Source organism: Dipteris shenzhenensis, chromosome 17, assembly GCF_047967505.1.
Source record: "Dipteris shenzhenensis isolate YYH24624 ecotype China chromosome 17, Dip_SZ_1.0, whole genome shotgun sequence".
NCBI classification, from domain to species: Eukaryota; Viridiplantae; Streptophyta; class Polypodiopsida; order Gleicheniales; family Dipteridaceae; genus Dipteris; species Dipteris shenzhenensis.
Window position 1 is genome coordinate 12,446,732 of NC_141612.1, and position 19,364 is coordinate 12,466,095.

Below are 19,364 nucleotides of genomic sequence, written 5' to 3' on the forward strand. Positions count from 1 at the left end.
GTGACCTGGGGATTGGAAACTAGGCCCAAGTAAGGTTTCCCACCATCCCTAGTACTAGTGAGGTTTACTAGTGGGGCTATCCAATAGTAAGTTTGCCATTACTCCACGATACAAAACTATTACACTTCACATTTGTCATATTATTGCATTAAATGAGGTATATTCAATGATGGTTTCTATTAGAGTCTTTAGTTTCTCACCTATTGAGACATTATCTTGTAAAGTTTAAAAGTAATTAAAAATACTATATTGAAGAGGTGGAATCTCATAATGAGTTGATTAGGGTTATATTTGAGGCTTATTAAATCACATTGAAACCCTTACCTAAATATCACAACCTTGTGTTAATTCCTCTTTCGTAGTACTTACAAAGTATCACTCCTCTTCCCATAGAGGGTCCAAGTTGGAAGTGAACTTAGACCCTAACTAGATTTGGATAGACCTATTGATGTGGAGTCAGATCCACATAGCAATGGGATAGCTCCAAAATAAATGGATCATGGACTCCTATGCAGTCTTGTAGGAAGGAAGGACACTCTATGTCTACTCACATGAATCTACTCATGTAATTTCTTAGACGTAGTAACGGAGGGAGATCTTCCATATGCATATGCTTATGTAATTTCCTAGAGTTAGCCACTAAAGCATAGAAGGGTCTAACTTCTCCATATCCATTTGCAATCCCTTACGTGACAAGAGTCCTCCAAAATTTGGTACATCTCTTAACTAGTAGATGGCCTTCTAGGAATCCTCTATACCAATCAAGAGCATCTTCTAACCAACTAATGGTAAAGTTGGCTAGCATTTCTGATAACTCTGGGGGGATGATTCCTACCTCTGGCTCTCGCTTTCATGGATGCTTGAAGCAAAAATACCCTAACCCTCTACTTGGTACTCAGGTCACCTCAATCCCCTTGCACAATAAAGTGTTCCTCCTCCTCTTTAAGACTCTGATAACACTTGTATTGCAAGCTATTGTACAACTTAATTGCTTTTGTCAAGGGTTCATCAGATAGGTTGAGTAGATGTGTGGTTCGGATTGTAGTTGGATGTTATTGAAATCAAGGGCATGTGACAACCTAAAGTTCGTTGGACCTTAAGGGTACATGTTAAGGATCAAAATTCGAGAAGCAACGTTCTTCATTTCTATTGGATACCCCCTCATGCCAACCCTTGCCTATGTAGTTTATTAGCATCCGTCAGGCATCCGATTGCCTTCCATGCTTTAACCTTTGCAATGAGGGTGGGTTCAGACCACTTCATCCTCCAAAAGGTGGTGTGAAGGGTTACTGTCTTTGCATGGGCAGAGATACATGGCCATCCTCAACCACTCCCTATCTGAAGGTGGATTTTAACCTAAGGCTCTGAGACCTTCCATCTTCTCCCTTTATTCCCTTGACCTTCCATATCTTGCGTCCTCCCAAAGTTGCCTCTTGTCTTTCCACCTCCTCCCCACTCAAAGCCTGCCTCTTGTCTTTCCATCTCCTTGCAGCTCTCAAAGCTTTCATCTAGGAGCTCCTTCTTTGTGACACATGGCAAGCTCTTGTTCTCTAAGCTGCCACGTGTCCTCTTTTTCTTTTTTCCTCATGTCAGTGTTGTGTATAGGTTAAAGATGGGCTTGGCCATTGACAGAAAAGGTTTGTGTTTGGCCCATGAAGGCCTTCATCTCCATGGCCAACTCCTTTAAGGTCCTAAGGAAAGGACCTAGGGAGGCAGGAAGCAAGGAGCCTTCTCGCCGACCTAGGTACTTTCCTAACTGTGGGCGAGGGGTGAAAGTGATGCACCATCCATTTTGCACGCCATCCATTTTGCAAGTTGTGAAAATGATCATAAGTCCGTTGCCTCTAGTTTATTGGTTTTCTCATGGAGCTGCGCGCTTGACATGCTATATGATTGGCCCATTCCATCTCCGACAGTTTGGCGACATAAATTAACTGTTGACATAAATTGAGGACCCTCGAGTGGTGTGAACCAACTCTGTGTTCCTCCTCCATCACCATGGAGGAGAGGCTCCCATTGGATTAGAGGCAGTGACTTGATTGTGGGAGGCTGATGCGGATTCTGGAATCTCGACAGGCCAACAGGCAGGCGCCGCAAGGGAACCGCCAATCAAAACGGAGGACGATCCATTCTGACTCCTGAGAGGCCAATCTCCAACGAAAATTTTGACACCGCTCTTCGTGGGTTGTAAAAGCGATTCTCTGGGTGAGGTACAGACAAGCAGCGGCAGAGAGAGAGAGAGAGAGGAGGGCCGGCGGGCAGAGAGAGGCAGAGGCGGATGCATAATTGGTGCTGAGTAGAGGCTCGGGAGATTGTGTGTTGAGAGAGAGAGAGAGAGAGAGAGAGAGAGAGAGAGAGGGAGAGGCAGAACAGTAACAGAAGCATAAATTGGTGCTAGGAGACGGTGTGTGTTGAGAGATGAGGGGGGGACGGGAGGGAGGGAGAGAGAGAGACAGAGAGAGAGGAGTTTCCGGCGGGAAGGGGGGGGACTACGGGAAGAGAGGCAGAGGCAGAAGAGATACGGGCATTTGTGTGTGTGAGAGAGAGAGAGAAGAACAGAGTTAGAGGCAGAGAAGCAAAGGCAGAGGAGCTCAGAGCAGTGAACTCACACTTGAGTGTGAGAGTTCGTGAATCGCGAGAGAGAGAGAGAGAGAGAGAGAGAGAGAGAGAGCGTGTGAGATTGAAAGTAAGATTTTGAGAAGAGAGAGCTCCAGATTCGTGCACGAGATCGGTGCTCGCATTCAGCACGAGATTGCCGCTGCTGCTGCTGCTGCTGCTGCTGCTGCTCTAGATCTCTCGGCTTTCGCAAGCACGTCCAACTGCGAGCTCCATCGCCCTTCCGCTTTGCAGCTTCGAGTGCCTCGCTTGCCTCCCTCCGTTCTCTCCGCCCCTTTCCCTTCCCCTGCCGCCCTCCTCCTTCCCAAATTCCAGCCCCCCCCTCTCTTCTTCCCTCAGATTCGCCTCTCTTCCCTCCCCACATCCGCCCCCTCTGCACCCTGCGCATTCGCTTCCCTTCTGTTCGAATTTTTCCGCTTTTCGATCCCTTTCCCCACCTTTGTTTTTTCGCTGCCTTCTCATGGCCTCAGAAAAGCCGCAAAACAGCAAGGTTTGGACCGCCGCCAAGCCCTTCGTCAATGGTGGGCTCTCCGGTATGTTGGCCACGTGCGTCATTCAGCCCGTTGACATGATCAAGGTACTTAATCTACTTATGACCTCTGGTGCATGACCTTGCGCACAGAGAGAGAAAGAGAGAGAGAGAGAGATTCTGTAGACTCTCGCTGGCATTAATAGTCGATGCTACGGGTTCAGCTAAGCTTAACATGTACCTTAAGCTGTGGTGGCAGCTGCTGCTTCGTTTCTCCGATCCCCTGGGGATTTCACAATATGCGACCCGCATATATTTGAACGACAATTTGGGCCAATTATCACGATCTTAGGTTAATATCTTGCTAAGCCGACGCAATTTTTACTTTAGTGTAGCTCCAAAGATTAGATCTAAATGAAATCGGCTACTTTCAGCCATTTTTGTATAAACAAGAGTTGATTGGTAAAGAATGCATGCAATTCAGCCTTGGAAGAAAGTTAACGTCCGTCGTCCATCTCGAAGTCTCCATGATTAAAGAACATTTTCAGATTGCATCGCTTATTGATGCGCGTAAGAAAATACATTTTCGGCTTAATTATACTAGAAATCTGCTGAATATAGCTCTGCAGCTAGATTTTCGTTCACTTTGCAAGTAACGAAATGATGAAACTTGTGCTCTCACGTCGAGCGTAAACGCTTTGACATGTGAACATGGATGGTGTTTGTGCTCTCGTCTTAATCAAGTCAGGAACATACTGGAAGCTATCAGTGTCCATGTAGTTATTTTTGAGTCTACCTCTGTGAATTACAAGTTGCTCGATGGTTGCCTTGTTCTATCCTTTGCCGACTTGTTGTGATGATCGACATGTTATCATATTCGGGGAAGAAACTCGAACTGATCATGTGAATTGCAATGTCCAGGTGCGTATGCAACTGGGTGAGGGCTCGGCTGCAGTCATTGCCAAAAACATGCTTCAGAAAGATGGATTCGGTGCTTTCTACAAGGTTTGATTTCTTGAACTATTTGCCGATTTTAGTGGCATGCACTTATTCGTAATTTTGCAAGTTGACCAGAGGATGTTACAAAATTATCATTTGCAAACTGTGATCCCTTATTAAAGTTCCTCGAGTAGTCCCTGTTTAAGTGGAATAGACGTTGCAAATGTATGAGGGCCCCATTTCATAACTCGTCCTGCAAGGATGATTCCTTACATACCTCCTACAAGAGCTCAACAAGCTTGAGTGATGCGATCTAAGCTTCAAGAATAAGTCCTCCCACCGCCTACAAGAGCTCAATTTTGTGTGTGGGTTCACAAGCATGAGTGACGTGATGTAAGCTAAACGCTCCAGTATCCTTCAAGAGCGTTCAGCGCAAGGCTCTGTTCTCCCAGACCCTATCGATAAACCTACCACTTGAATTTGAGCAGTTTGATCCCGTGAAGGATAAAGGAATGAGCTCGGATGAATCTCATTGGGCCAGTGAGGATCCTTGGGGAAATGCTGTCTTCAGTAAACCCTTCTACCGTCTTGAATTAGCGTGGTCTTTGCAAGAGTTATGCAGAGTTCTGGGAAGGTTTCACAATTTCATACTATTATATAACAAGGATTGGGCAACTGGACTAGAAGTTATGTTTACGGCAACAAACAGGAGATTACTCAAATTTTCAGTTATTCAAAGGACTCCTGCCAGTAAGGTGCCATAATGGTGTTGATGACCCCCCTCTTTAATCAATGTGACAACTATTGGCATAGAGTATCCTTGTCCACCTATACTTGAAAATCTGCTTGAAGCTCATCGCCTCCCTCTTGGTTTTCTCAAAATGGCATTGCAACTGGAGAAGATCTTGGCCAAAATTCCATAAAAAGTGCTCAGGATAGAGCAAAGTTTTATGGGGGTGAGAAAGGTACCCCTAGGATTCTCAAGGAAGGCATGTGGATGTATCTTAGACTTCCAACAGCTTCTGAGACTTTGAGAACTGGGAAGTATAAAAATAAATCCCGTAGGTATTGCGCTCCTTTTTGCGTCATTCAGAAAATCAATGATGCAGCTTATAAGTTAGAACTCCCTTCCACTGTCAAGGTTCATCATATGAGCAGATTCAAAGAGAAACTAACAGATGGAAAGCCTCTAGTATCTCATAAAGAACTGAGAGAGGGGGCAGATTTGACCTATATTCCACATGAATCTGAAGAGATTCTATATAAAAGACAGAAACAACTCAAAATAGGATTCTTACTCAGTATAATATTAAATGGAATGATTGACCAAATGAAGATTCCACTTGGGAGAGGGTTGCTAAATTAAAGAAAAGCTTCCTAGCTTTATTTCCAAGGACCTAAATACTGGAAAGGGGAAAGAATGTTCCATCCCTAGCTAACCCAAGTTACCTAGTGGCTCAGCTTTAGGTTAGGGGAGACCCTTACGGGTAGAGTTGGGAGATTAGGATGAGTAATGCTAACTAGAGTGATATATTTTCATGGAGTTCTAGAAGGGGGTAGGGCCTATATGCTAATTATAGGCTATATTGGGAAAGGGGGCTGAGTGTTGGGGAGACTTATCACTGTTTGGACAGTGTTTCCTACTAGAGGCATAGCTGTACATGACAAGCTGGGGTGATGCATCCCTCATGGATGGGGCTTCTGCTGTATGTGACATGGAGGTCTGCTGACCTAGGTTCAGGCCGTGTGTCTTCCCTATCACCTCCGGTGCTCAGGGTGAATGGATTGCTGTATAGTTGCGTGGTGAGTTCTAGATGAAGCTCCGTGGTTTCAGTTCTAGTTTGTGGTTCTGTGAGGATGATCTTGGTATTGGACTGACTTTCTTATCATAGTAGAAACACGTTTTCTTTTTCCATGTATCCATTGGGTTAGCTTAACCTCACGTTTGGACCATGGTTATAGTCTATAGATTGATGGGCTTGAGGTCTCATACCAAATATTTTTTTGCATTCTGTGTCAAGTGATGAGGGCTTTGACAAGCACTGTATTTTACTGATAATGTTTTATATTGAAGTTTTCTCAGTACAGGACAATAGTTCACATTGGGAACTTATGAGTTCACTTAAATCTCACCACGATGTTTTCCAAAAAGTAAGCTGTACTTCTGGATTGCTTTAAAGACCTCTTTGGGGCTTGGCATCCGCTCATGGGATGTGGTCTTAATTTTTGAAGTCCAAGCTCTCTGTTGCACACAGTCCATTTTTCTGTAATGTGTGGCGTAAGCTTAGAGCACTTTTGTTAAATCTCGTGAATGGAAGAATATGGCAATAATGCCCACAATGCATGTGGTGGATCTTTCTTACGCTAATGTCTTCTCTTAATTTTACATCTGCTGAGAGGAAACAACATGGCTTTGTCAACCTTTGTGTCCTGCAAGGTGCAGAAAGATTTGGACAATTTGTTGTTCAGCACTTGAGTTTCCATGCAGCTGTGTGGAATGTGTAGTTAAGACAAGCATTAATGGCTGATATATCTGAGTTGTAATTGGTTGTCAAATTTTGAATGATATTTAACCTCTCTGTGGATGCCAGGGGCTGTCAGCAGGTTTGTTGAGGCAAGCCACATACACCACCGCACGCCTTGGATCCTTCAGGTGTGTTTTACAAGAATATACATAGAATGGACATTGCAAATATATTTTTGTATCCTAGCGACTGTAATCAACTTTTGTTCCTTTTTCGAAACAGGACCTTGACTAACAAAGCGATTGAAGTCAATGAAGGGAAACCTCTTCCTCTATATCAGAAAGCTGTGTGTGGATTGACAGCAGGAGCAATTGGTGCCTGTTTTGGAAATCCTGCTGATCTGGCACTTATCAGGATGCAAGCTGACAATACACTGCCTGCTGCCCAACGTAGAAATTATGCAAATGCTTTTCATGCTCTCTACCGAATAACTGCCGATGAGGGTGTCCTGGCACTATGGAAAGGAGCTGGGCCTACAGTTGTGCGTGCAATGGCACTTAACATGGGCATGCTGGCATCCTATGCTCAGAGTGTTGAGTTCTTTAGGGATACTTTGAGCTTTTCTGAGACCCCGACAGTTGTCAGTAAGTGTAGCATGTTCTGTTGCATATCGTCATCAGTCCTTTGTCTGAATTATGTGTTTAATGATGCTTGTTAACCTCTAGTTCATTCTGCATAAAATGGACCCATTAATTCAAATATGATTATTATTATTCCATGAGATAAAATCTGCGCTACCTATGGTAATGGTGCTAAATGTATCATGAATAACAACGAACAGAAGTGCTTATTTTACCCTCTCTGGTAAACCTCCTTAACGTGTAAATTTATGGCAAAAGTAAAGATGCAATAGAGGCATGCAGGCATTGATAGCATCAAAAGTCTGAGTACAATGTATTCCACTTCAACTGAAGCGTGGTCTTGCATAATGTGTATCGTGTTTGTTGCAGGTGCAAGTGCAGTCTCTGGCTTTTTTGCTGCAGCATGCAGCCTTCCATTTGATTATGTGAAAACACAAATCCAAAAGATGCAGCCTGATGCAGCAGGGAAATATCCTTTTGCTGGGCCCGTTGATTGTGCACTAAAAACTATCAAGGAAAGTGGGCCTCTGAAACTGTATACAGGGTTTGGTGTGTACTGTGTGCGAATCGCTCCTCATGTGATGGTAATAATATCTACTAAGCCAGACACCTATTTTCAATTTTATTTCGAGATTTCTTTCCATCTTTTCAACTTTTTGAGGCTTACTTTTTCTTGCCTGCACAATTTTATTCTTTGTTTCAAAATGGGAAGGAGAGACCATAGGTTTATTGTTGCTGAAAACATCTGGGGCTGGCTGGCTGGTTGCTACTCTGCCTCACTGACCAGTGTCTATTTGGCGGGCTGGGTCTGGAAGATTTTTTCATCTGGTGGCTTCTAAAAATTTGCATCTTGTCCAATTTCTTCTTTTGAGGGCCATAAGTGCTTATATCAGAAATGTTGGGCATCCTCAGGATATGTGAGAAAATAGAGACCTGCTTGCTTGAGCCAACTCCCCACAGCGTAAGACTTCTCTTGGGTTCCCACAATGCGTAAAACAATCTCACCTCGTCTTGTGTTACTGAAGTAGACACATAGATCTAGATGAATAGATAGCTATGTAAACCATATTATGCTCTCAAAAGAGAAACCATATGCAAAATACCCTGCTCTAAGTGTGCCACGTGGACAGCTTGCTGCAGCTCCGTCTTGTTTCAAACAAAGGGCTTCACCTGCTGTCCTACTGCTGCTCCCCTTCCTTCAGATGTGTGGCCCAACAATGGCCTTCAGTGTCCTCCAAAAGGATCTTGAAGGTAGGCTTACACCTTATGAAGCATGAAAAGGCAGGAAGCCTTCACTTTCATACATGAGAGTTTTTGGGTCTCTTGCATATGTTCATGTACCATCTCAGCATAATCCTGTTTCTGAAAGGAAGAACAGGTCCACTATGGAGATGGCCAGATGCATGCTTAAGGCCAAGTCCTTGCCCAATAAATTTTGGCTTGATGCAATGATGTGTGCCAACTATGTGCTGAATAGATCACCTACAAGGGCATTGAGGACTGTTACACCTTATGAAGCATGGAAAGGCAGGAAGCCTTCACTTTCACACATGAGAGTTTTTGGGTCTCTTGCATATGTTCATGTACCATCTCAGCTGAGACATAAGCTTGATGATAAAGCAATCAAATGCATATTTATTGGTTACAGCCAAGAGAGCAGAGGGTATCGGTTGTACCAACCAAATACTGGGAAGATTATTGTAAGTAGAGATGTAATCTTTGCTGAACATTCGGCTTCTCCTCTTGTGGACTGCAAAGCTAAGCCAGAAGTTGACATGTTTGATGCCTTTGACTCTTGGTTACCTCTACTTCCCTCAGAGGGGGACTTTGACCAGCAACATGAGCCGAGGCCTCACAGTAGATAGCCAGGGTGCCCTTGACTCTCTCTAGACTCGCTGTGGTGCCCTCAACATACAAGCCCGTGTCATCTACAAACTCTGAGTCAAGCAGCTCCTCCTCCTGTCTGATTGGGAGCCTCAACTTTGTGAGGCCCGCCACTCGTGATCTCAAGTAGTAGCCCAAAGCCTCCGCCACAAACAAGAAGAGGAAGCGAGCGAGTGGGCAGCCCTGGCGGACCAAGTGAGGGAGAGGAAAGGCCTCTCCTGTGTGTCCTCTGATAAGCATCTGACTAGAGCTCCCTGCATAGAGCGCTGAAACTCCTCTAACCCATCTGTCTGAGAAACCCAATCTCCGCATAGAGTCCTCCAGGAAGGACCACTCCACCCTGTCGTAGGCCTTCTCAAAATCCAAGAGAAGGATGGCCAGCGGTTGTGACTCCTCCCTGGACCAATCCACTGCCTCCCAGTGTTGGAAAGGTCCAGATATGTTGATCTAGAAATCAGAGTGAGGAGGTCTGACATAGAGATGTGGGTCGACGAGGAGTCAGATGCCTTTGTGAAGGTGAAGGACAGCATGGAGCGCTTGGTACCTTCCAGGTGTGTGGCTGTTGACACTGACACGAGGGTGGATTCCATGAAAGGCCCTGGGGTCTCATGGTCAGATGGATGCTGGAGTTCAGAAGGAGACAATACAGGATTACACAAGCGCTTGGTGGGTGCCTCAATGAGAGTTTGCTTTCAGAGCGAACATTCAGGCAGTACAACAGTTTGGTATGTATTTGATATTCTGCATTTGAGCCTTTATAGCATGCTGTGGAGAGACTCTGCTCTTCATTTGTCTCAGGTGATAAGAGATTGGAAGAAATTGGCCTTCTTCGAAGGCAGAAGGGGAAGTATTGGTGCTTCTTCAAATCTTGGACGCAGATTGCTAGAAGGTGATGGACAAAGAGTACTGAAGCCAGAAGAGTACCTGCTTGAGAACTCAGCGAGAGTTCATGGTCCATGTTATCTGGAAATATTCATTGGTTGCAGACCTTGCCAAAGGAAGGACGGGTTGAAACAAACCCTCAGAGCATGGTGCTTGGAAGACTTTAGGTTGTTCATTCATTATGAGGGGGACAACTGGAAGATCGTGATGGCTGGATTGCTCGAGTTCGAAGGCAGGAATGTGACGGAAGATGGTGGTGCCAGGAGGTGCTACCAGAGATGGACCTGTGTACCAGGATGGTGTGCGGAAGCGGAACCGGACCTGGTGGAGCAGGAGCCATTGGATGAAAAGCCAAGAATAGATTTCGATGTTGAAAGGTTCCAGAGGACTACAACCAGGGAGTTACTGGAGCATCGTCATCGACATGTAGGCATTGGACCGAGATGTGTCGGTGAGAGGGGGTGTTGGAAAGGTCACCTCCCCATCTGTAAGCCCCCATATGAGGAGAGCATGGGGGGGGTGAACCTAGGGTTTGAGTGTCTGTCACATGGGCATCTGATTGGATGCCATGTGGGCAAGCATCAAAGAGATGGAGGATACCTGGTGTTAGGATGGATCTGCAGTAGCAATAGGTGAAGTAATAGCCAGCACAAGGAACCCGGAATAAATAGCGATCACATGGCACGGTACAGGCGGGTCAGGACAGCAGGATGTACGGGACAGTACGGTGTAGGACACGTGGCTGGGAAGGGGTGGCAGAGGCACAGGATGTGCAGGCGCAGATGTGGAGCAGCAAATGTGACTGTCAGTGGGCAGAAGGCATGCCTTATAAAAATGGTGACGTGGCTTATATCAAAAAGGGTATCTAGACAATGTGGCTACGTGAGATTGAAGGAGGAGATTCTGGATGGTGAGGTGGCGACTGCAAGCGACATGCTACGTGAAGGTGGCTAGGGGAATGATAGAAGGGAAGCGCGCATCGCTATTGGGAGGGGGGACGGAGGATCATCACGAAAGGGGGAGTTACTGGAGAGCTCTGGATGAGGCGGCTGCTGGTGAGAGGTACTGTTGGTGTGGAGGATTCTCTAGGAGGGGATGCTAGCAGGAGCTGAGAGAAGGATCGCGACTGTAGTTTTTTTGGCAAGGAACCTGTGAGGAGGAGAACTGTGATTAGAGGATAGGAGACTTCACGTAGAGCTAGGGAGAAAGCTTGAGGAGGGTGACACCGGATGCTGTGAGTGAAGTCCAGGAGGGTGGAAGGAAAGACACAGTGATTGGGCAGAGTAGGGGTGTTTTCGATGCGGCTGCTGGGATAGTAGACAAAGTGGAAGGCTTGGAAGGTGGAGAGGAGAACCGTGAGTGGGGGAGGTCATTATTTTGTGGAAGGATCGGGCAATATGAAAGGAAGAAGAGCTTCTGGATTTGGCTGGGGGATCTCCACTAAGCGGACGGTAGGAAGGAGCTTAGGAGAAGCGGGGGGATTGGAAAAGAGGTGGACTATTTTTCAAAGAGCTTTCTGAAGGGAGTGATGGGCTTGACGACAGGGAGACGAGCTGTAGAGAGAAGGGTGGAGGTCGGTTGTTCTGTGAGCTCGTAGAGGAGCTAGGTGAGCGCAACCGTAAGCTAGTGAGGAGCTTGTGGAGGGATTTTGGGCTGACAGGGAGCTCCGGAATCTGGCTGGGTATGGCTATTGTGTAGCTGGAGACCTTCTGACTGAAGGAGTCGTCGTGTGTACAAAGCAGAGCTCCGTGAGCAAAAGCACGTTGTGCAGTTCATGGCAACACAGGTGATACGTGAGCCCAGGGACGAGGAGCCTTTCGTCGATGGGAGCTTGTGGGCGACAAGTATATGGTGTCTCGCTCTTGCACTGGGCTTGAGATAATTATGAAGGCAAAGATCATTGAAAGAAGATGTATGAGTCTTTATGAGGGGTTTGGTGTGAGTCAAAGAACTCTTGGTAAGTGTTTGATAACACAAAGAAGGATGGTGTCGTTGAGCATATGAAGTAGTTGGGTTATTTGATGACTAAGAAGTCAGGGGCAGCAAGAGTTGGTCGCAATCATTTTTCAACCAGAGAGTCTTCCAAGCCAGAGAAGAGCTAGAAGATTTATAATATTGGTGTAATTGGAGAAATGTTTTTAGTGTTTGAGATGAACCCCCAAGTGGAGGCTATTATGGTATCTCGACATGTGCAATATGAAGTTATATACAATGAAGTCACAGAGGAGCGGTGGACTCTTATTCTTCAGATAACAGATGAGATAGCAGTAGGATTGGAGTTTCCTAGGAGCCAATGGCTATTGATACAAGAATATGTATTTTTCTGAGACTAGAGTGTAGACATCATATCAGTGTCATTTGAGTGGGGGTCTAATTCTGTAGATACTTTTGTGGAGGGAGATAGAGTGATAACAATAGGGGAGATACTGAAGGAAATGAAAAAAACAAAACAATGTATTTTTGTTTAGAGGTAGAATCACAGTATGATATAGTGTGGTTCAGCTGGAACTTTCAGTTTGAAGAAATCCTCAATTTTGAAGCACAAGGTGTGTGGCACCTACTATTGTATGTAAATGATGAAGAGTGGCAGGGTGTTGTGTTACAAGCAATGGAAGACCTCCCAGAAGAAATTCTCTGGATGAGTCTTTGTACGGATGTTGAGTTTGATGAGTGGATATAAAAACTAAAAACAAGAAAGTGTATATTCATGTACTTTATCTTGGAACTGGGTCTATCTGTGAAGAACATTGAGCTTGGTAATGAAGTACATGTAGAAATTTTATAGTCTGAGAGGATCAATTTGCCATTGCCATCAGCAAGATCACTTTAGGGTATGTCTTTTGCTTGAACTTGTCTGGGATGAAGACTTACAGGTTTGAAGGGGTCTATGGTGCCTGGTGTTTGGGAAAGAGGTGAGTTTATGGTAGTTATAAAGGCAGCATAGTGCTCTATCTTTTTTGCAATCACCGTCCTGGAATGAGCTCGCCCTGATCGTAGACCTCTGGAGCCAAAGACTATGAGACTGAGATGTAGACCCCTTCGCTTCGTCCTACTGCGGCGGGGGACCACTCCTCTGGACCTCTCCCTAGGAGAAGGTGATGATGTCGTTTGATGTTTGCGGATGAAAACATGTGCTCCTGAATCAAAAGGATGTCCACTTCCTGCCCTACCACTGCTCTCTCCAACTTCTGCCGGAGTATCAGGCACTACGGCTGGCTACGAACACGGTCGTGGAGTCCGTGCACGTTCCAACTCACTATGGTCCAACGCATGAGGACGAGGTGTCGAGGACAAGGCTCTTGAGTGGGTGCCTATTCCAAAAAGACTTCCTTGTGTGACTTTGTTGGGGTTTGGAGGGCGAGTAGTCAGTGTTTGTGCGGCGACGTACTAGGGTGGATACCGGCTCAATACTGATCTTCCATGCCCACTTCATCATGAAGGAGGCTTCCACCCCGAATAGCTACGCACACTTCTGGAGGGGCTAGAAGTATGCCCGCTCCACCTTTGCCTCCAGCGGCAATCTGATAACTCCTACCGTCAAACCTCACACCGGCTCCTCGCACGTGAAGCTCAGCTGAAAGTTCACCTTCGCATCATGGGCGTGCCAAAGGTCCAGTCCCTGTGGCCCCATCCACTCGTCCATCATGCGTGATATCTGATCTCCCATAATAGCATCGAACACATGTAGGGACTACTTCTCCAACTCTGTGGAGGCAAACTGGAATCTCCAAACGGGGTGTGTTTGAGATCCCACTGCACTGATCAAACCCCCCTTCCGGGGCTCAAGGACCATGAGCGTTACCTCCAGTGGTAGAGGATATGAGTCTGGAATCTCTAGATAGTTTCAGGGTCCTAACCTCCAGAAGTCCAGGTTGGAGGTTGGGAGTTGCTGATCGAGAGGACGAGCCCCGTCTCTTAGGATCCCTCCCTGAACCGACCGACTGCTACAATGCGAAAGCTGAGGGAGGCATTATCTTTCCCTTGCCTGCTGGTAAGGATGTCGAGGCAGAAGAACCTGTTGCGGAGGTGGAGAGGGGGCTGGCCAGGGAGGGGGGGATAGGGGCGCGGGGGGCGGAGGGTGGGTGGTAAGAGTGATCATAGCAGGGGCGTTGGGGAACCCTAGAGGGGGAGGGGGAGGTGGAGGTGGAGGTGGAAAGGAAGAGGGGGAGGGGTCTGGAGGGGGAAGGGGAGGAGGAGGGATAAGGATGACCATAGGCTCTTCGATCAGCTTGCCAGGGTTCTGGATCTGCTCCTCCACAGCTGCTGTAGGGCTAGCGTCCACGGCTTTTGCCATCGCCGCATCTGGAGCTTTTGGGGCTCGTTGTTCGACAAGGTTGAGTGCGGAGGCTGAACCTCCGAAGCGAGAGGATCATCTGGATGGGCGGTGGTCCCTGTCGCTGGGGGAGGTAGCTCCTGCTATTCCTCCTTCGAGGCCTCTCGGTCAACCCTGTCCCTCTCTCTGCGATTGGCCCTCTCCCTGCGGCGCTTGTGGGCCCGTTTGCTTGGTTTATTTTTCTTTTTAACCTGGGTCGAGTTCCTTCTGAGGGGTTAACCCTTGGGGTTTGAGACTCCTGTTGCTCCTCCTTGAGAGGGCGATGGATTCGGGCCTATTGACTTTGCCTACTCTGCGGAGAAGGGGGAGGAAGGCACTCTCGAGAGGCCACGAGGGCAATCTCTAGCGAGGTGACCTATCTGTCCGCACCGAAGACACTGGTCTGGTAGCCCGGAAATCTCCACACACTGGTGAAGTGTGCCCCCTTCAAGGGTCTCCAAGAGGATCAACTCTGGGAGGGACTCTGGGCTCTCAACCACCAATCTGATCCTGGGAACTCCATCATCTGCTAGAACTGAGGCGGTCGACTCAGGCGGGGACTCGAGCACAGTGCCAAATGCCCAACCAATGGAGGGGAGGATGGCTCGATACTCCTTGGGGAGCCCTGGGAAGCGGAGCGTAACCGAAAAACATGGAACATGGCCACTGTAAACCCATGATACCAAGGAAAGAGGTAAACTAGATGCGGGCCAAGGAGGATGGGGCTCTGCTCCACGAGTGTGGAGGCAGTGTGTCGAGGGAGCTCAACTGGATGAGGAAAACGCCTCTTCCATAGATGGCGACCTCTTGGATGTGGTGGTCCTCTAATGTCAAGCTCGCCTGGATCCACTTTCGCACCCATCTTTGTGTAGGCGTGAGGCCCACAATTCTGCCCACAAGCGCCTTGTCCTAGAGGGACTAAATTGCCTACTGTACTTGTTGCTTGTCAGCTGGGGAAAGAAGAACCTTAACAGCTGTGGGAGTCGAGGGTGTTGCCATAGAGCCCCTCTGGCCAGACCATAGGGTCACCACCAAGATTTTCTTTCACATTAACAAACACAAATGCTCCCGTTGCAGGGAGGCAAATAAAAAAAGAGGGAGAGGAAGAAGGGCGTCGAGGCGAGGCGAAGAGGCGGAGGAGAGAGGTGGAGAGGGCGGCAGGGAAAGTAGAGGGGAGGAGAGGAAGGAGGGAGGAAGGGGAGGAGAAGGAGAAAGGAGTGAAGGATTGGAAGGAGGGCGAGAGAGACGGGAGAAGTGGAGGAGGAGGAGGAGGGACGCGGAATGGCGGGGGGGGGCACGTTGGCAGGACGACGGGAGGAGGTGCAAGGCGAAAGGGAGGGAGGCTGGTAGGCAAGGAGGCGGGAGAAGGAGGGGTACAGCGGGGGCGGAGGAGCAGCAAGGGGTGGGGGGAGCGACGGAGCAGGGCAAGGCGGGGAGAAGGCAGGGTGGGGTGGAGGCGGAGTGGGGAAGGCAGGGCGGAGCGGGGGCGGGGACGGGGGGTGAGGCAAGGCGGAACGGCGGTGAGAAGGGGTAGTGGGCGGAGTAGGCATGAGTAGTGGGCGGAGTAGGCATGAGCAGCGGGCAGTAGGCCTTCAAGCCGCCGCGAGCGGAGGGGGGAGCTGACCGAGCAGCCGAGAGCTCACGGGCCTCTTCTCCCCCATCTGTCACTGGGAAGCCTCGATAAGCATGTTCTTACACTTTTATGCTAAGCTCTACAGCCGTAGAGAGTTTCACAACATGATTCCATATGTAATTAATACAATTCAAATCCCACACACACACACACACACACACACACACACACACACACACACACACACACACACATACACACACACATGCACACACACACACACACCCCTTTGGGTGAAAACTTGAATGCTTTATATTAGAAGATAGCTATCCCAAAGCTGGGAAGCAGAAAAAGTGCAGTAACAGAAAATCTGCGTGTAAGACAAAATACATCGTAGTCTATGGAGCGAGTTTTCAGACAATCAAAGTGTGATTGCTTCAAAGAACAACGATAGAAAACAAAAGTAGAAAACATAGGATTACCAAAAACTTTGTGGTTTCTAGCTTTCCAAACAGTCCAGAGTGCCCAGTAGCGAACCTGGGTAAAGACAACTCAAAATCCGACCGTTGATGATATATCCCAAAAAGCTAGAAAAGCTTCCGGAAAGAAGCCCGAGAAGGATGCCCAAGAAGTCATGCGTCTCGGGGGCAGTGCCAAAAAATATGAGACACAGACTCCCTTGGAGCCAAACATCGATGACAAATAGCCAGAGCAATACGTCTATATGATAAAAGCTGTCTAGACGGGAGAACCCCCAACACAATAGGCCATAAAAAGACCTGTTGTTGAAGAGGGACCTTGGAGTGCCAAATGTGTTTTAATCTTTTCCTCCACCATTTGACTGGACGATGCAAACCCCAAATCTGATTAGCCCTTTTTGATGCCCAAGATGGGGATAGCAGAACTTTATATAAAGATGACACTGTAGTATGAGACAGCTTCAGAGTATGCTGGAAGAAGAGTCCAATCGTGAAGCCTATCTTGAAGTTTTAAAGGCGGAACTGGCTGAAAAGGCTGAAGCATTCGAGTAATGGCTTGGCATACAGGACAATAATGCATTCCTAAATTATATTTTTCAGCAGCGCATGCGCGCAGACACACACACATTTAGTGAAATCCATTTGGCATTATATTACAAAAAAACAGCTTCAAAGAAAGGGGACTTCCAGCTACAAACATAATAAAATACCATTTTATGACAAGAAGCAGGATAATCTGGACTCCGCGCACATAGACAATCATAAAATGATTGCCTTAAAGATCTCTCTCTCTCTCTCTCTCTCTCTCTCTACACACACACACACACACACACACACACACACTCTTTTACCCTCCTCTCGTGATGAAAGATTCGAGCTCATCAGTGTATATAATTTTCACAAAGCTTTTGGTTTGGTGCCATGGGCTTGACTATTTAGGCGAGCGGCGGGTATCAGGGAGAGCCAGGATAACGACCGGGTGGACAAAGGAGATCATGAGCACGATTGGGAACAAAAAAAGGTTGTCCTTTGTCACTGGTGGCTGACCTTGTTTGGCCTTTACATTGATGAGCTCGAATCTTTTATCAATGGTGTGGGAATATTGGCAAATTTGCTGGTACTATGCTCTGACCACGTGCTTTTATCTGTAGAGTACCTTGCTAACCTCCATACCTTACTCTTGGGTGGCTCAAGGTTGACTTCGTTTGGGAGACATCAACATGGACTTGTGGCATTACTAGTCATCTATGGGCCAATGATTCGTCTAGTTGTCGTCATCCTAGGTGTGGGACAAATGACCCCTTGTAGTCCAGGCTATTTGATTGGCTACAAGTCTAGCCTTGTAATTACGTAGACCTTTGTGTGATCTGGACTTGACCTTACAGACCCATTGGGTGACGATTCTATTCTTATTCTCCGTCCTATCCACCAGCAAGATAGAATGAAGCTCTCATTGCATAGCTTCCTGCTATGTGGGCCTGCTATGTGCATGCTTACATGTTCTTGGCTTGACTATGCTATTGCTTGTGTGGCACTTATTGTGATGTGAACTTCCATGCTGCTGGAGTTTACGAGATGTCAAAAGAGCGTCTGTGTGTGTGTGTGTGTGAGAGAGAGAGAGAGAGAGAGAGAGAGAGAGAGAGAGAGAGAGAGCTCATTCGCTTCTAATTGTAAATACTTTATTTTACAAGATAGTCCCATATTGACCCTCACGTCTCTGTACTGTTTTGTAATTGGCTTCTGGCAGATGACCTGGATATTCTTGAGTCAGATACAAAAACTTGAAAAGTTGGTGGGATTATAGAAATTGCGTCTTGTTGGTCATCTCCTCGTCATCTCAGACAGATTATTGCAATGTCTTGATGCGGATTCCATTGAAAGGGTAGTGGCACTGAAGAATAAGGAGGATGGTTCCATTCTTATGTAACAGTTCTTTAGTTATTCTTCTTAACGCTGATGCGTTCTTACTGAGCAGGAGCTTCAACTCGGCAAATATTTCCCTTTTTAAGGTGGTTTTACTGTTTTGGTCGACATAGTGTCTCTGTTCCATAAGTGATCCCTATACTGGAACAGGGCAACATTTATTATGGTAAGGAAAATAAAAAAGTGAGAGCCTGCGATTCAGAACAAGTCATTATAACTTTTCCAGAGTTAATTTTTGTAGTTTAGGATATTGCACCTCAGCAGGGATTTTGAAACACAATTTTAATAGACACTGCTTCCTCAACGAATATATGCCCACTTAAATTGCTTGCAGAGAATCAATTCCATTATTTTAATTTTGGTATCCTTCAACTCTTCTTTATGCTTGATTTTCCTAGCTACATGGTGCTTTCCAAACCTGTGTGTTGTGACCTTTAGTGTCCTGAATAAAGTGCACATGCGCTCTCCAGACTATCTCACAATGTACATCCCTTTCTAAAATCTAGAATGTCCATGAGGATTGCAAATGGACACATTTTATGCTGAGCTCTGATCACATGAACCTTCATCTGTTGAAGTGTGGAAGAGCCATCTTAATTAATGAGATTTGGATCTTAAGTATCTTTGCAGATAGTAGCTCCATATTCTCAGATGACTGTTTTTTCCCCAGTACTGCTCTTTACTGCAGAATTTACTCTGTCGTTTCCAAATAATGACAAGAACAGTTTGTCATACCAACACAAGGGAAATTAATGTTGTAATGCTATTTTCATTCTAAAAGTGTGGACTAATGATTGATGTGCAATTTGTCATAGCAACAAAAGGGAAATTAATGTTTAAAATGGCTATTTTCATTTAAAGATTGTGGACTAGGGATAAACTACACTTCACATCAATGTATAGCATTCCAAGCTCAACATTATGGAAAATCAGTTTATAGAACAATTATATTGTGGCGTATGATTTTGCACTTTTTGACCTGTCTTTTTTGGGACTGCTGTCAATAGTCTTGGTTCAGTCAATTTAGCAGCATCTGCTACTTTGTGGTGGATGCAACCAATTATTATATCTAGGCATTTGTGATGATCAGCCTGGCAGATGGAAAAGGGATTGCAGGACATTGTGTTTGATGACGAAGTAAGTCCCACCCATTCCTCTACACCTTCCAATACAGCAACCAG

The 19,364-nt window shown here is 46.5% G+C and overlaps 1 protein-coding gene across 1 annotated transcript; it reads left to right on the top strand.

Annotated features, from left to right (window-relative positions):
- Positions 1 to 2,464: 2,464 nt before the first annotated feature.
- LOC147891699 (mitochondrial dicarboxylate/tricarboxylate transporter DTC-like) lies at positions 2,465 to 18,534 on the top strand. Its single transcript, XM_087388641.1, has 6 exons — positions 2,465 to 3,193; positions 4,007 to 4,090; positions 6,616 to 6,677; positions 6,772 to 7,133; positions 7,500 to 7,714; positions 18,008 to 18,534. The coding sequence occupies exons 1-6, from the start codon at positions 3,077 to 3,079 to the stop codon at positions 18,062 to 18,064; spliced, it is 897 nt and encodes a 298-aa protein (XP_087244767.1). The 5' UTR covers positions 2,465 to 3,076; the 3' UTR covers positions 18,065 to 18,534.
- The last annotated feature ends 830 nt before the right edge of the window (positions 18,535 to 19,364 follow it).

Excerpts from the sequence above, each read along its gene's own strand:
- LOC147891699 (XM_087388641.1), top strand. The coding sequence starts at position 3,077 with ATGGCCTCAGAAAAGCCGCAAAACAGCAAGGTTTGGACCGCCGCCAAG. Across the intron at positions 3,194-4,006 it reads AGCCCGTTGACATGATCAAG|GTGCGTATGCAACTGGGTGA; the intron begins GTACTTAATCTA and ends TGCAATGTCCAG. Across the intron at positions 6,678-6,771 it reads GCACGCCTTGGATCCTTCAG|GACCTTGACTAACAAAGCGA; the intron begins GTGTGTTTTACA and ends TTTTCGAAACAG.